This window comes from Chiloscyllium plagiosum, unplaced genomic scaffold (genome assembly GCF_037043375.1).
Source record: "Chiloscyllium plagiosum isolate Xiang-an unplaced genomic scaffold, Cpla_swu_hap1 HiC_scaffold_9, whole genome shotgun sequence".
Classification (NCBI taxonomy): Eukaryota; Metazoa; Chordata; class Chondrichthyes; order Orectolobiformes; family Hemiscylliidae; genus Chiloscyllium; species Chiloscyllium plagiosum.
Genome location: NW_028270147.1, coordinates 56,190,010 through 56,206,741, shown reverse-complemented (window position 1 = coordinate 56,206,741; position 16,732 = coordinate 56,190,010). Strand labels below are relative to the sequence as shown.

The 16,732-nt window shown below is 40.2% G+C and overlaps 1 protein-coding gene across 1 annotated transcript in view; it reads left to right on the top strand.

Moving 5' to 3' along the window:
* Window positions 1-775: 775 nt before the first annotated feature.
* Window positions 776-16,732, top strand: part of slc1a7a (solute carrier family 1 member 7a) — a 71,043-nt gene continuing 55,086 nt past the window's right edge. Inside the window, exons 1-2 of the mRNA XM_043699315.2 lie at window positions 776-965; window positions 1,412-1,491. Of these exons, the coding sequence (XP_043555250.2) occupies window positions 825-965; window positions 1,412-1,491 (221 nt within the window). The 5' untranslated portion in view covers window positions 776-824. The remainder of the gene's footprint in view (window positions 966-1,411; window positions 1,492-16,732) is intronic.

Here is a 16,732-nt window from a genome sequence, read left to right as displayed (position 1 = left end):
TAAGGCAATAGATTTCATGCTGCATGTACAACATTGATGTAAGCTCCCATGTAGGCTTTTAGAACTAATCCTGAATGCAATCAATGCCTCACTGTTACTGATCCCTCCATTTGTAAAATCATTCATTTATAAATCCATTCAAAGATTTCCATTTGACAGGCTCTTGGATTTCGCTACCTAAAACTGCCCCTTTACGTCTTTCACAAATTCGTCAGCACAATCTTACACATATATATATATATATATATATATTCAATCCTCTTTTACATAAGAACAGAATTCACCGTGCCTTTTTCCACTATTCCTCATTTTGCCCCCTGTCCCCAAGTTTCTACTACACTTGTTGGGTAAACCCCACCCCTCTTCCTTCTCATTTCACTATTTCAAAGTTAAAATTAACATTTTTGGTTTACGATATCTTGCTATGGACTGATTCGCAGACAAAGCTACCGCAGGAGACACTTATTAAAAATAAACAAATATTGTCGGGTGTTTTTAGTTTATATTTTTACATTTTCTCCGGAATCGTTTCCAATGCTCTACTCCGATATGCGGAGTGTGGGCAGAACCGAAGCCTTAATATTCAGCAATCGTATTTGATACTTTAATGAACTCTCTGATAATAGGATCAGAAACATCCGTGTGGGATAACACTGGCATCTGGTTCATGCTTTCTATTTGACGAAGTTTAGCTTGGAGATCAGGGGTGCTGTGTTCTGTGTATGGCAAGATCAGTGAGCTGAGCTCCTGTCAGCGAGCATTCACAGCTCCACCGCCACCCACATGGACTAGCGGTTTCCCCCTGAGCCAGCAAACCGGGCACAATGGCCGGAGCATTTGCAGCGGTCTCCATTCAGATCAAGGGCGTCTTTAAAAGGAACGGTCTGCTCATTCTTTCGGTGCTGTCGGTTATTATCGGGTGCTCCCTGGGATTTTTTCTTAGGACTAGGCACCTCTCCGAACAGGTGGGCAATTCTATCAGGATTTGACCAGAACTCGGTGGCAGGAATCTCAGTGATCACGTGTACTAGCGAGTTTTGAGAAGATTTGTGCGGCTGATAATTAGAAATTGAGCTGTTTTTGTTTTAACCAATAATTTACATTTCCATCATGATTGCTTTGATTACTTAGTGGCTAAAGATGTCACATAGCATTAAGATGAAAAAAAAAGCTAATTACTGTATTTGGAAACTTTTTAGCTGCTTTTCTCATTTTCCACAAGGAATTGCAAAAGCAATTAAAAAGCAGTACTGAACATGTCATGATATTTCTATATGCTACCCAGATTTGCTGATATTTTATTTCAAAATGTATTTCTGTAATAAGATTGCTTTGTCTTCAGTCCATCTTGTAAATGTATTACCAGTTTTTAATGGATCCAGTTCCTCGTTATATATATTTGACATTTTAGGAAATCAAGTATTTCCAGTTCCCTGGTGAGCTGTTGATGAGGATGCTAAAAATGTTAATTCTTCCACTGGTAGTATCCAGGTGAGTGAAAACACATCACATAATTCACTATTCAATCAAATGCATATTAGAAAAAATGTCTATTTCCGTTACATTTTTTTTCTAATCGTCTTTCATTGTCTGTGTCAATTTAACTGAGTGGATTAGTCCCAAGCTGCTGCTCTGCCTTTTGATAAAGTCATTTCAAACTGACTCTGTCCAGCTGATGGGAAGGGCAAAGCGCCAGAACTGTCCCGTGTCCATTTTTATCACAGCATTGTCCAAGCTACAAGTGTTCCATCTATTCAATCTGAATAATGTCACAGCAATGGGCATTAGAGTTCATGTAAGTGAGAATGGTGATTTTGCACAGTGTTAATGGTTCAGGTCAGTCATCTTTGGTCAGAACCTGGAACCCGTGGATCTGGGTTCTGATGTAAGGTCACCAGCCTGAAGCCTTGGCACATTCTGTCTCCAGAGCTGCCAGATCTGAAGTGTTTCTAGCATTTTCTGTTATTATTTCAGATTCCCTTACACTGTAGCATTCTGCTGCGTATTTGTTGTGAAGATAATTATATATATTGCGGGTGGTATTGGTGGGGACAAATGCAAGTTTTGCACTGGGTAGCCACAATATAAACTTGTTTCAACTGGGATATTTATATTTATCCCAAAAAAGCAATTTCCATTGTTGTTCAAATCTCAGCTTTCTTTGGGGAAACAAAATGTTTGTTGTGCTCTTCTTTAATCTTATTAGAGTATGGAATTTATGCTATTATAACAGTCTGCTATGATTAGCAAGATATAATCCAATAAGTAATATTGTAGATAAAATTGCTTGATTTTTGTCATATCTCTTCACTTTATGTACCTAGGAGAAAGTGATGACTGCGGATGCTGGTGATAGAGTCGGAGAGTGTGGTGCTGGAAAAGCACAGCCAGTCAGGCAGCATCCAAGGAGCAGGAGAGTCAACATTTCAGGCATCAGAGTCGATCATTCCTGATGAAGGGCTTATGCTTGAAACATTGACTCTCCTGCTTCTTGGATGCTGCCTGACCGGCTGTGCTTTTCCAGCACCACACACTTCGACTTTACGTATCTAGCTTATAAGAAGGTTGCTTATTGCATTTGATAAATTATGGTCTGTTGAGCCCCCTTGGGATGCTGAATCTTAGCTATATGGAAACTTGCCCAACAAATGTCCTACTTACACCTAGCCCTCTGGAACCTGCTCTTGCTGTGATATTGTGTACTACATTGTAAAGGCTGCAGCAGGTGTAACATATGCTACTTTAGCCACTGGCTTCTTCACCTTAACTTTTTACAAAGGGACCATATAGGGTTTACCTCCCTCCTGCATTCAATTGTGAATACTGCTAAAGCTTATTTTACTTACTACTATTTCAATGATTTACTACTTAACTATTTTACATCACCTAGTTTCAATTGAACTTAAGCTTACTGTACCAAATCCCCTACTGAGAATGAACCCTTTCTTTACAAAATAATCAAGAAAATGTAAAACAGCAAGTCATGTTATGTCTATTTAGTTATGGGTATCAAAATTAAAAAAATACATAAATGTAAGAACATCAGCAATTTTAACAATATTACACAAACTATTAGCAGAAGTAAATAGACAGGATCACGTAGCACAATGTTTCTCAAGCATTTTCATTTGAAGAACCCCATTTGAATTGGATTATTAATCATGAATTCCCATCTAAGTCATGCTATATAATCATAGTAAGGAAGTGGTACATATCAATAGTAGTATTTTAATAATCATTTTAAGAAGATGGATATTTCTTTGAGTTTAAGTAAATGATGCAATTTAAAAACAATCCTTCCCACTCCAACAAGTCTGAACTCAGTAGGAAACCACTACCAGCTTGGGTAACTGTAGATTTACCTGGTAATCTTACTGCCACTCTCAGCACTCCTTCAAGTGAGTTCCACTCCAAGTTGAGACCACTCTGTGCTGAATGTGTCTCTCAGCTGACTTCTAGCCAGCCAATATAAGCACTTTCAGATTATTCTGAAAGGACCCCAGTTTGAGAACAGCTCACCTAAAAGTGTGAGCAATAGATGGAGTTACTCAAGAAAATGGCTAATTTTGGTGGTAAATGTAACTCAATGTATCATATTTAATACAGCATTAAATGCATTTTAGTTATTTAATTACAATTGAGATAAGTTTCTGTTTGTACTGTAAATTGGTGACAGTAGTTAGAACATTCCTTAGATAGCTGACAAGTTAATAACATTGAATAACCAGTCTTTTCTGTAGATTCAGGTCCATGTGATAGTGGCTAGCAATGGTTTCAAATATTGTATGACCTGTTCATATGAGTAACATGACTGAGGCCATTAAATCCTTCCTGGAAAGATGACATCAGCTTCTGGAATTGAATTCCGAAGCCTGTCTTTGGTACTGGAGATACCTATGCTCTAAGTTTCTAAAGGTCAAAGCCTTCACATTGTAGCTGTATTCTAGGTTGCCTAGCTTAATTCTTACCTTCCCTGATCCCTGACAGCTTGTACCACAAAGTAACACATTCACTTCTGCCTGTAACTGCCTGTTTAATAACACAATTTGACACCCTGAATGTGGTTGCCTTTGACCAGGAAACAATACGGTCAGAAAAATACTAATTTCTTTAAACTGTCCATGGAACTTGTAACTGTTTTTGAGACTTGTCAAAAATATTTTTAAGAGTTTTCATCAGTTGTAAAAGGATCAAATGTAAATTTAAAAACTAATGACAAATACTGGCCCATGCAACCTGGCAGCCCTTGACCTGGAAGCAGTACAACAGGAAGGAAGTTAAGGTATGGGACTGTGTGACCAAACACAAAGGAGAGCTGAAGGAAAAAAGAGAAGTTATAAGCAAAGAAACTGGAAGATGAAAATATGGATGTAGATATGAAAACATTGTACACAGAAACACAGAGAGAAACACACCAGGCAATATTTGTAAGGGACACATAAGAACTTCAGCTGGTGCAGAAGTAGTAATGAAATTCTGGTGAGACAAATCAATAAATCATTCTCAGAAAGTTGTCAGTTTTTTGGGGGGCATTAAAGGAGATTGCAGCTCTTGGAGGGCAGTGTGAGAAGTGGCTGAGAAACAATCAAATCCTGGAAATCTGTCTGAATAGTTCAGAGGTACTAAAGAGCTGGGTGTTTTCCCAGAATTGACAAAGCATAAACCAGAGTGTTGTTAATTGACTGGTTGGATAGGAACTTCTGGAAAACTACACTGTTAGGGTTAACTTGACCGAGAGAGAGGAGTTTTAGAGGTACACATTACTGCTGAAGACTACTGTTGGTTAGGACTCTTGACCTACCCTGTATGAATAAAGAACAAATTGTGGCACTGTTAAGCTGCATACTGCTATAGGAGATTGCTTTTACTCGTGTATTGGAATGAATAATTAAAGTGAAATTAACATTTATTTGAGTAAAAATATTGTTAATTTTACAGTTGAAGATGCAAAAAGTGAAAGCTTTCTAATAATTTCTTTTGGGGGTCAACTGGTAAATTTGGCTATTTTGGTTGAAGGATCAACATAGAGATGTGTTCCTGATGATTACTGGACATTGAAAGATATGGCAGAGATGTTAAATAGGTATTTTGCCTTGGTCATTAATTTTGAAAACAATCCTTAATTTAACAACTATAGATTGTGCTTCTAACAGTAAAAGTATCAATAAAATAGCCAAAGATACCACCTTAGCATTGGTTAAACAGACCAGCTAACATTCAGAGGATGAGGCAGTTGTCTTTCTTCATGTCCAAATATCCAGATTCTCAAGGGCATTCAGAATGAGAGTTTGGGGAAGGACTCGCACAACAGGTGCTGCTACAGTTAGAGGAAAAGGATTATTTTGGGGTCAATCATCAAGTGAAGTCTTGCTGAGGTTGGATTCTCAGTTCAAGAAAATAAGCATTGTGGAGAGTTAGAATCCAGTGCATTATCAAAGGACATCTTGGTTGAGTAAAGCCTATTCAAGTATGCTTGGAAGATTGAGTGAAAAGCACTCTGTTTTAAAGGACACTGGAAGATGGAAGGACTAAACAACCAGCTGAATGTCAGGAGAAATGTGAAACTTTATCTACAATGTTCTGTGTCCGCTGAGAATGTGCCATTGTGTGAGGTTTACAGTGTGTGAAGATGTTAATGGGGAATAGGACAAAAGGATAACAAGGGAGAAAATAGAGCCCCTCAAAGATCAGCAAGGCGGCCTCTGTGTAGAGCCGCAGAAAATGAGGGAGATACTAAATGAGTATTTTGCATCAGTATTTACTGTGGAAAAGGATATGGAAGATATAGACTGTAGGGAAATAGATGGTAACACCTTGCAAAATGTCTAAATTACAGAGGGGATGTGCTGGATGTCTTGAAAAGCATAAAGGTGGATAAATCCCCAGGACCTGATCAGGTGTACCCTCGAACTCTGTGGGAAGCTAGAGAAGTGATAGCTGAGCCTCTTGCTGAGATATTTGTATCATCGATGGTCACAGGTGAGGTGCCAGAAGACTGGAGGTTGGCTAACGTGGTGCCACTGTTTAAGAAGGGTGGTAAGGACAAACCAGGGAACTATAGACCAGTGAGCCTGACATTGGTGGTGGGCAAGTTGTTGGAGGGAATCCTGAGGGACAGGATGTACATATATTTGGGAAGGCAAGGACTGATTAGGGATAGTCAACATGGCTTTGTCTCACAAACTTGATTGAGTTTTTTGAGGAAGTAACAAAGAGGATTGATGAGGCAGAGCGGTAGATGTGATCTATATGGGTTTCAGTAAGGCGTTCAACAAGGTTCCCCATGGGAGAGTGATTAGCAAGGTTAGATCTCACGGAATACAGGGAGAACTAGCTCAAAGGTGGAAGACATAGGGTGGTGGTAGAGGGTAGGTTTTCAGACTGGAGGCCTGTGACCAGTGGAGTGCTACAAGGATCAGTGCTGGGTCCTCTACTTTTTGTCACTTACATAAGTGATTTGGATGCGAGCATAAGAGGTACAGTTAGTAAGTTTGCAGGTGACACCAATATTGGAGATGTAGTGGACAGTGAAGAGGGTTACCTCAGATTACAACAGGATCTTGACCAGATGGGCCAATGAGCCGAGAAGTGGAAGATGGAGTTTAGTTCAGATAAATGTGAGGTGCTGCATTTTGGGAAAGCAAATCTTGGCAGGATGTATACACTTCATGGTAAGGTCCTAGGGAGTGTTGCTGAACAAAGAGACCTTGGAGTGCAGGTTCATAGCTCCTTGAAAGTGGAGTCGCAGATAGATAGGATAGTGAAGAAGGCATTTGGTATGCTTTCCTTTATTGGTCAGAGTATTGAATACAGGAGTTGGGAGGTCATGTTGCGGTGTACAGGACATTGGAATACTGCGTGCAATTCTGGCCTCCTTCCTATTGGAAAGATGTTGTGAAACTTGAAAAGGTTCAGAAAAGATTTACAAGGATGTTGCCAGGGTTGGAGGATTTGAGCTATAGGGAGAGGCTGAACAGGCTGGGGCTGTTTTCCCTGGAGTGTTGGCTGAGGGGTGACCTTATAGAGATTTACAAAATTATGATGGGCATGGATTGGGTAAATAGACAAAGTCTTTTCCTTGGGGTAGGGGAGTCCAGAACTAGAGGGCATAGGTTTAGGGTGAAAGGGGAAATATATAAAAGAGACCTACGGGGCAATTTTTTTCACACAGAGGGTGGTACATGTATGGAATGAACTGCCAGAGGAAGTGGTGGAGGCTGGTACAATTGCAACATTCAAGAGGCATTTGGATAGGTATATGAATAGGAAGGGTTTGGAGGGATATGGGCTGGGGCTAGCAGGTGGGACGAGATTGGGTTGGGATATCTGGTCAGCATGGGCAGGTGGACTGAAGGGTCTGTTTCCATGCTGTACATCTTTATGACTGTAGAGGCCATAGGTTTAGGGTGAGAGGGGAAAGATATAAAAGAGACCTAAGGGGCAACATTTTCACACAGAGGGTGGTACGTGTATGGAATGAGCTGCCAGAGGAAGTGGTGGAGGCTGGTACAGTAGCAACATTTAAAAGACATCTGGATGGGTATATGAATAGGAAGGGTTTGGACGAATATGGGCTGGATGCTGGCAGGTGGGACTAGATTGGGTTGGGATATTTGGTCGGCATGGACGGGTTGGACCAAAGGTCTGTTTCCGTGCTGTACATCTCTATGACTCTATTTTTTCTACAGTTTAGTGAAAATATTGCTTACAAAATAATATTGAGTCTGATGTTGATTTCAGCTTATTTGTTACGGTAAAAGACTTAAAAATGAAATCATATGGTATGAATCGTTTGTTTTGACCACTGGGAAATGTGTAACTCTTTTTAAAAGTTATTAGTCTCATGGAGAATCTAACAAACCACTGCAGCAGATCCCATCTTGTAGTGTACTAGCTTGTGAGCTACCTTATCAAAGATTTTTTAAAGTTCTGGTAGGCCTTAAGAATATCCTTATCTATTAACTTGGTAATTTTTTCAAAATCTTCCATAGCAACATGGCTTTCTTTTTCACAAGTCATTTCAGAGTTCTTAGTGTCACCTTTTCCAATGAATTGGTCAAATGGAGAATCTCCATTTGCTTGCAGAGTTTGCCTTGCTCTATAGTTCTAACACTTGCACATGGCTTTGTGTTATTCTCAAATCTGTGGATCATTCTCCCAATCCCTCTATCTATGTCACTAATGACAGATAGTAAGTAGCAAAGGTTCTAAGCATCCACCCCTGTCAGTCACTACTCGTAACCAACCTCCAAATAGACCTAAATCATTTAACAACAGCAAAATCTTGTTCACAGGTATTTAGTCAATTCTGAATCCTGTATGACCTCTGGAACTTATAAGATGGTTCGATTTTTAACTTTCTCTATTAATTCAGAATTAAATGGAACAATGGAAAGGGGAACAGGATCTCATATGTGTACTGCATCCAGAGTCAAATTCATGTGACCCAGTTACCACAGGGGTATGGGCCTAGAATGAAACCTATTTAAGTCATGTGTAAGCTTTAATACCCCAACATCACCATCAGACCAGTGGGGGTGGGGGTACAATGGTAGTTTGGTGCACTGACCTCTACACCGCTGAAGCCAGGCGCCAACTCATGGACAACTCCTCCTAGAGGCAGTGGAAGAAATGTTCAATGTCGCAATGCATGTTGAACTGATGGATGTGGGAATACAGTGGGATGAAGGTGAGGCCTTTACTGAGGACTTGGTACCATCCTTTTGAATGGTCTACGTGTCCATCTTCCTACCCACCTATCTGCTCCACCCTCCTCTCCTACCTATCACCTTCTCCCCCATCTTCATCTACCTACCACATTTCCAGCTACCTTCCCCCCAGCTCCCCCCGCCCCAGGAAAGGGTGAAGGAGCGGGTTCAGTTTAATCTATCCAGATAGGTTTAAAACATTGGGTCTGTAACATTAGAGAACAGTAGACTATGTCTGATTCGATCAAAGCTCAATAAATAATGAAGAGACTCAATTGTGTTTATGTCAGGAAATTATTTCAACTGGATATATTGGAGGATCATGGTTTATATTTACAACTTACATAGGTACAGACACAGGTTGAAATTTTTAGGCCTCATTCTTTAACCAGAGACTAGTTCAGTATCTAATTCAAGTAAAGGTTACATCCTGCATGAGATTATCTCAAACCATGGAAAGCCTTTCACTCTAGTTTATGGGCCTAGTGCTGGAAAGTGGGACCAGGATAGATAGACCGGCACAGAATTGATCAGCTGACTGGCCTCTTCTGTGCTGTATGTCTCGATAAAAACAAGGACTGCAGATGCTGGAAACCAGATTCTAGATTAGAGTGGTGCTGGAAAAGCACAGCAGTTCAGGCAGCATCCAAGGAGCAGGAAAATTGATGTTTCGGGCAAAAGCCCTTCATCACGAATAGATGAAGGGCTTTTGCCTGAAACATCGATTTTCCTGCTCCTCGGATGCTGCCTGAACTGCTGTGCTTTTCCAGCACCACTCTAATCTAGAACCTGTGCTGTATGTCTGTATGACTTTCAGAGGAGCAAACCCGATAATATGAATTAAGGTAAGTGTAGCCTCTGCATCAATCTTTAATTATCTGAAGAGCTACAAGATTTTTCTTTCCATTTACCCCATGAAAAGCCTGTGTTTTTTTTTCCTCTCCCAGCAACTTATGGACTGTGATGCATGATTTCTAATTTTTTTTTGTCATTATCCTTTGGTACTCTGTGAAACTGCAATGATAAACTTTCACATTATGCGGGCTAAACATCTAGCTAAGTGAACAAATTATTGCATGGGTAGTTTAGGGTGGGTGATTACCCCACCCTTGGAACTCAAAATGTTGCACCATTACAGAATTATCTACCTAACTGCTTTTTACCCCTTGCATACTTACATCTGTGACTCAGTCATCTAGTTTATTCAAGACAAAGATTGACCGGTTTCTCGATTTTACAGAGATGAGGAGAATTTACTTGTGAATCGATGGAATTCGCTACCCCAGAGTGTGATAGATGTGGGGGCAATTGAGTCAAACAGATTTTTAATTGGTAATGGGTTGAAGGGTAATGGAGACAGCGGAAGTGAGGCCAGGATAAGATCAGCCAAATGCTGGAGCAGGATCGAGAGGCTGAATTTACTACTCCTGCACCCAGTTCTTCTATTTTTGTGTCCTTGAAGACATCAAGGAATATGGGAATAAACGAAAAAATGGTTCTGAGGTGGTGGATCAGCCATGGTCTAGTTGAATGGTAGTGCAAGCTTGCTTGGTCAATTGCTGTCTCCATTTCCAAGTTCTGATGTTCCTATATTACCCAATCGGATTTGTTTCAGCATCTGATTCTTCAATATGATTCAGTCCTTTATAATCAGAACTATTCTTTTCCATCTATCCAGAATTTAAAGTATCACCAACTGTAGTATTATATCTAACTTTCCATAATCCCATTTTATGCTTATGGGGAAAAAGTTGTAATATCATGCTCTATCATTTCATTATCTTCACTGTCCATTGGATCCATCTGTGAAAATGCTGAGAGTATCATTTATCCACTTCTAGTGGACTGCTACAAACTTATTTTTCCATTCTGTGAATTGTATATCTAACTAAAACCAAAATAGGAGTTGGAAACCAACATTTGATTATCCAACAATTACTTGTCAAGGAATCCGAGGTGAATTATTAAGAAAACAGTTACAGCAATGGTGTTCCCAGATGAAATGTTAGTCTCTAGAAGTAAATTTTGTGCATTCAGACGTTTTGTGAGTGTGATTGGATTTTGAACTTGTTTGAAAATCCCATGCTCATATTCTTCTGCATGCAAGGGTTACATATGGCCACCAGAGGGCAACCTGTACTCATGGATTCGTAACCCCTCACACAATCTTCAAGAAAATAAGGGAAATGGGGAGTAATTGTGACTGCTCCTTGACATGCTAACAGCATGCTGTCCATTGGACTAATTTATACATCTGCTATGACAGTGCTACTGCAATGGAAAGTCATAGGGGATATTGGATATGCCCTCAATTAACTGAGTATGAAAACAATCTAAGCAAGAGACATCTTGCCCATGACAGCCTTTCCTGATGTCTTAAATAATCCCTTTCCCTTGAATAACTTATTGAGTTCTCTTTTGGATGTTACTATTGAATCTACTTCCATCACCAGCTCACTGCTCGTTATGGAAAAGCTAATGATAAAAACAGTAAAAATTGGAAATTATGAGATTGGTCCAAACTGAAGTTACAGTTTCAGAAATAAAAGACAAGTTTGAAACATAGAAGCACAGAAGATAGGAGCAGGAGAAGGCCATTCGGCCCTTCAAGCCTGCTCTGCTATTCAACACGATCATGATCATCCAACTCAATAGCCTATTCCTGCTCTCTCCCCATAGCCCCTTTGATCCCATTCACCCCAAGTGCTATATCTAACCACCTCTTGAATACAGTCAATGTTTCGGCATCAACTACTTCCTGTGGTAATGAATTCCACAGGCTCACAACTCTTTGGGTGAAGAAATGTCTCCTGATCTTCAACCTAAATGGTCTGCCCCAAATCCTGAGACTGTGACCCCTGGTTCTGGACACCCCCACAATTGGGAACACCCTCCCTGCAACTACCCTGTCTAGTCCTGTCAGAAGTGTATTAGTCTCCATGAGATTTTACCCCCCTTCCCCCCCTCCCCCCATTCATCCGAATTCCAGCGAAAACAATCCTAACCTAGTCAATCTCTCTTATATGTCAGTCCCGCCATCCCTGGAATCAGCCTGGTAAACCTTCCCTGGTCTCCCTCGACAGCAAGCACATCCTTCCTCAGGTAAGGACACCAAAACTGTGCACAGTATTCTAGATGTCACCAAGGTCCTGTATAACTGCAGCACATCCCTGCTCCTGTACTCAAAACCGCTCACAATGAAGGCCAACATACCATTTGCATTCTTTAGCAGTTTTGGACAAGTTCTATCATATCCAATAAAAGCAAACTACTGCAAAAGTTGGGCATCTGAAATAAAAAGAAAACAGCAAACACTGGAGAAACTGAGCTGGTCTGGCAGCATTTGTGGAGAGAGAGTAACATAGTTAACATATTGAGACCTCAGGATAGGAGAGGTCACCCTGTTGGGAGTTTTCTATAGGCCTCCAAATTGTTCCAGGGATATAAAGGAAAAGTTAGCAAAGATGATTCTCGATAGGAGCAAGAGTAACAGGGTAGTTGTTATGGGGGATTTTAACTTCCCCAACATTGACTGGGATACTATAGTTCAAGTAGTTTAAATGGATCCGTTTTTGTTCAATATGTGCAGGAGGATTTTCTGACATAGGATGTAGACAGGCCAACAAGGGCGAGGCCACATTAGATTTGGTACTGGGGAATGAACCAGCCAGGTGTTAGATTTGGAGGTAGGTGAGCACTTTAGCAATAATTCGGTTAGGTTTACAATAGCATTGGGCAGCGATAGGTATATAACCACAGGGAAAGAGGAATAGCTGGGGGAAAGGCTATTATGATGTCATTAGGCAAGATTTAGATTGCATAAGATGGGGAAGGAAATTGCAGGGATGGATACACTTGAAATGTGGAGCTTATTCAAGGAACAGCTACTGTAAGTCCTTGATAAGTATATACCCATCAGGCAGGGAGGTAGTTGTCGAGAGAGAGAGCCATAGTTAGCTAAAGAAGTTGAAGCTCTTGTCAAGAGGAAGAAGAAGACTTATGTGAGGATGAGGTGTGAAAGCTCACTTAGGGGGCTTGAGGGTTATAAGTTCACCAGAAAAGATCTAAAGAGAGGGCTAAGAAGAACCAGAAGAGGACATGAGAAGTTGTTGGCGGATAGGATCAACAAAACCCTAAGGCTTTCTATAGGTATATCAGGAATAAAAGAATGACTAGAGTAAGATTAGTGCCAATCAAAGATAGTAGTGGAAAGTTGTGTGTGGAATCTGAGGACATAGGGGAAGCACTTAATGAATACTTTTTGTCAGTATTCACATTGGAAAATTCACATTCTCACCATAGTGAGAATATGGTGATACAGACTACTAGATTAGATGGGATTGCGGTTGACAACGAGGAGGTTTTAGCAATTTTAGAAGATCTGAAAATAGATAAGACCACTGGGCCAGATGGGATTTATCCTCAGATTCTCTGGGAAGCCAGGGAGGAGATTGTAGAGCCTTTGGCTTTGATCTTTATGTCACACTATCGACAGGAGTAGTGCCAGAAGACTGGAGGTTCACAAATATTGATCCCTTGTTTAAGGAGGGGAGTCGGGACAATCCTGTTAATTACAGGCCAGTGAGCCTTACTTTGGTTGTGGGTAAGATGTTGGAAAAGGTTACAAGAGATAGGATTTATAATCATCTGGAAAGAAGTAATTTGATTAGAGATAGTCAACACGGTTTTGTGAAGGGTAGGTCATGCCTAACTAACCTTATTGAGTTCTTCAAGAAGGTGACAAAACAGGTGGGTAAAAGTAAGGCAGTTGATGTGGTATATATGGACTTCAGTAAGATGTTTGATAAGATTCCACACAATAAGGTATTGCACAAAATACGGAGTTTCAGGATTGAAAGTGATTTAATGAATTGGATCAGAAATTGGCGAGCTAAAAGAAGACAGAGGGTGGTGGTTGATGGGAAATGTTCATCCTGGAGCTCAGTTACCAGTGGTGTGCGGCAAGGATCTGTTTTGGGGTCACTGCTGTTTGTCATTTTTATAAATGATCAGGATGTGGGCATAGAAGGATGGTTTAGTAAATTTGCGGATGACACTAAAGTAGGCAGAGTTATGGATAGTACCGAAGGATGTTGTGGGATACAGAGGGACATAGATAAGATGCAGAGCTGGGTTGACAAGTGGCAAATGGAGTTTAATGCAGAAAAGTGTAAGGTTGTTCACTTCGGAAGAAATAACAGGAAAGCGGAATATTGGGCTAATGTTAAAATTCTTGGCAGTGTCGATGAGCAGAGAGGTCTCAGTGCATAAATCCTGAAAGTTTCGACCTAGGGTTGTTAAGAAGGCATATGGTGTGTTGGTGTTTATTTGTAGGGGGATTGAGTTTCTGAGCCACAAGGTCATGCTTCAGCTGTACAAGATGTTGGTAAGGCTGCACCTGAAGTATTGCATACAGTTCTGGTCACTGCTTTATACGAAGGATGTGAAAGCTTTGGAAAGGGTTCAGAGGAGATTTACTAGGATGTTGCCTGGTTTGGAAGGAGGAAAGGCTGAGGGAACTGAGGCTGTTTTCATTGGAGAGAGAAGGTTGAGAGGTGACCTAATCGAGACATACAAGATAGTCAGAGGGTTGGATAGGGTGGACAGTGATGCTGAAGGCTAACATGAGGGGACATAACTTTAAATTGAATGGCGATAGATTTGGGACAGATATGAGAGTCAATTTCTTTACTCAGAGAGTAGTAGGGTCGTGGAACGGCCTTCCCTCAATAGTAGTAGACTCGCTAATGTTAAGGGCATTTAAATGGGTATTGGACATACATGTGGATAATAATGGAATGGTGTAGGTTAGATGGGCATCAGTTTAATTTCACAGGTTGGTGCAACATCGAGGGCCAAATGGCCTGTACTGCACTGCAACATTGTATGTCCTTTGTAAGACTCAGCATTGAAGAAAGTGGTGTTGTTTGTGCTTTTGGCAAAGGGGGAGGAGGAGCAAGTGGAACAAATGATGAGGGTGCCCAGAGCAAAAAACAAGGGGAATGCTGATGATGACAAAGAAGAGATTGAGTTGTAAAATAGATATTAATGGTAAGTCTGAATTGGTGAAAATAGGTCGAGTCTGCTGACATCAAAGCCAACAAGAAACAGACAATGTTTGAGAGGTGGAATAATCAAGTGGAGTGCAATGCTCATGTGTTGAAGTTGTTGAACTCAATATGAACGTCTGAAGGCTATGAAGTGCCGAAGCAGAAAATGAATTTCTTTCAGTTTACTTTGAGTTCCTCATTCCCACCTCGATCAGTAACCTTTCGCCCCCTTATTACCAACAATCTATCTACTGCTGCTTTAAAAAATATTCTGATTTTGCCATCTTTTGAGGAAAAAGGTTCAATGACACTGTGTGAGAAAAAGAAACTCCTTATTCCTAGGTGCTCTAATATTTTTAAATGATAACCCTTAGTTCTAAGTACTTCCACAACAAGAAATATCCTCTCCACATCCACCCTGTCAAGACCCCTCAGGATGTTATGTGTTTCAAACAAGTCACTTCTTATCTTCTAAATGCTAATGAATGGAAACTTAGCCTGCACAATGCTTCCTCACAAGACAGCCAACCCATTCTAGGTATTAGTCTAATAAATCTTCTGTGAATTGCTTCCAATGCAATTACATCCTTTCTTAAATAAGGAGTCCAGTGCTGCACACAGTACTCCAGATGTGGTCCTACCAAAGCCCCATGTAACTGAAGTACAAACCCCTTCTGTATTCAATACCCCTCATTCTATTCCCTTTCCTAATTACTTGATGTTCCTTCATATATCATATATCGCTCAGCACCACAGAGCTCTGTTATCTCCCACCATGTGGACAATATGCTTCTTTTTCTATTCTTCCTACCAAAATGAACAATTTCACATTCCCACATTACTCTCCATTTGCCAGATCCTTTCCCACTTACTTAACCTTACCTTCTTGTGTCCTTTTCACAACTTCCTATTTATCTTTGTGTTGTCAGTGAATTTAGTGACCATATCTTCATACCCTTTACCCCAGTCATTTATATAAATTGTCAGTAAGTAAGGCCCCAGCACTTATTCCTGTGGTACACTGCCCATCACATTTTGCTGGTGCAAAACTGGCTCATATATTCATAATCTCTGTTTCCTACCAGCTAACCAATGTTCTTCTTATGCCAATATAATGCTCCAATGCTAGGAGATTTTATTTTCTGCAATAACCTTTGATGTGTCACCTTATCAATGCTTTCTGGAAATCTAAGTGTAATAGATCTTTTACCTGCAGCTCAAATAACTCCACTAAATTGATTAAATGTGATTTTCCTTTCATAAAACAATGTCTGATTACCTAGGAATTTTCTATCTTCCTTTGTTTAACATCCTTAATAATAGTGATGATGTGGAAGTACCAGTGTTGGACAGCATGGACAAGTTAAAAATCACACAACACCAGGTTATAGCCCAACAGGTCAATTTTGAAGTACAAGCATTCATCAGGTAGCTAGTGGGGCAGGATCATAGGACACAGAATTTATAGTAAAAGATCAAAGTGCCACACAATTGATACAATGTATTGAACTAACTACCTGATGAAGGAGCAGTGCTCCAAAAGCTTGTACTTCCAAATAAACCTGTTGGACTCCAACCTGGTGTTATGTGATTTTTAACTTTAATAATAGTGACTAACGTCTTTTCTGTGACAGTTATGAAACTAACTGGGCTTTATTTTACTGCTTTCTGCCAGCCATTTTGAATAAAAGAATTGCATTCCATATTTTCCAATCTAATGGAACCTTCTCTGAATCAAAGACATTTTGGAAAGCTAAAACCAACCTTGTCTCACTAGCCACTTCTTTTATGACATAGGGTGAAATCCATCAGGAATGAGGAATTGACTGTCCGCAGCTGGATAGTTTGGTTCATGGGAGTTAGTCATCTCAATAAAATGATTTGTATCTTTAAAGCAATGAGGATACTTCTATACTTTGAGGCTTCAATTTATGCATCATTAAAGAACAAATGATCATGCAAATAGTTGTACTG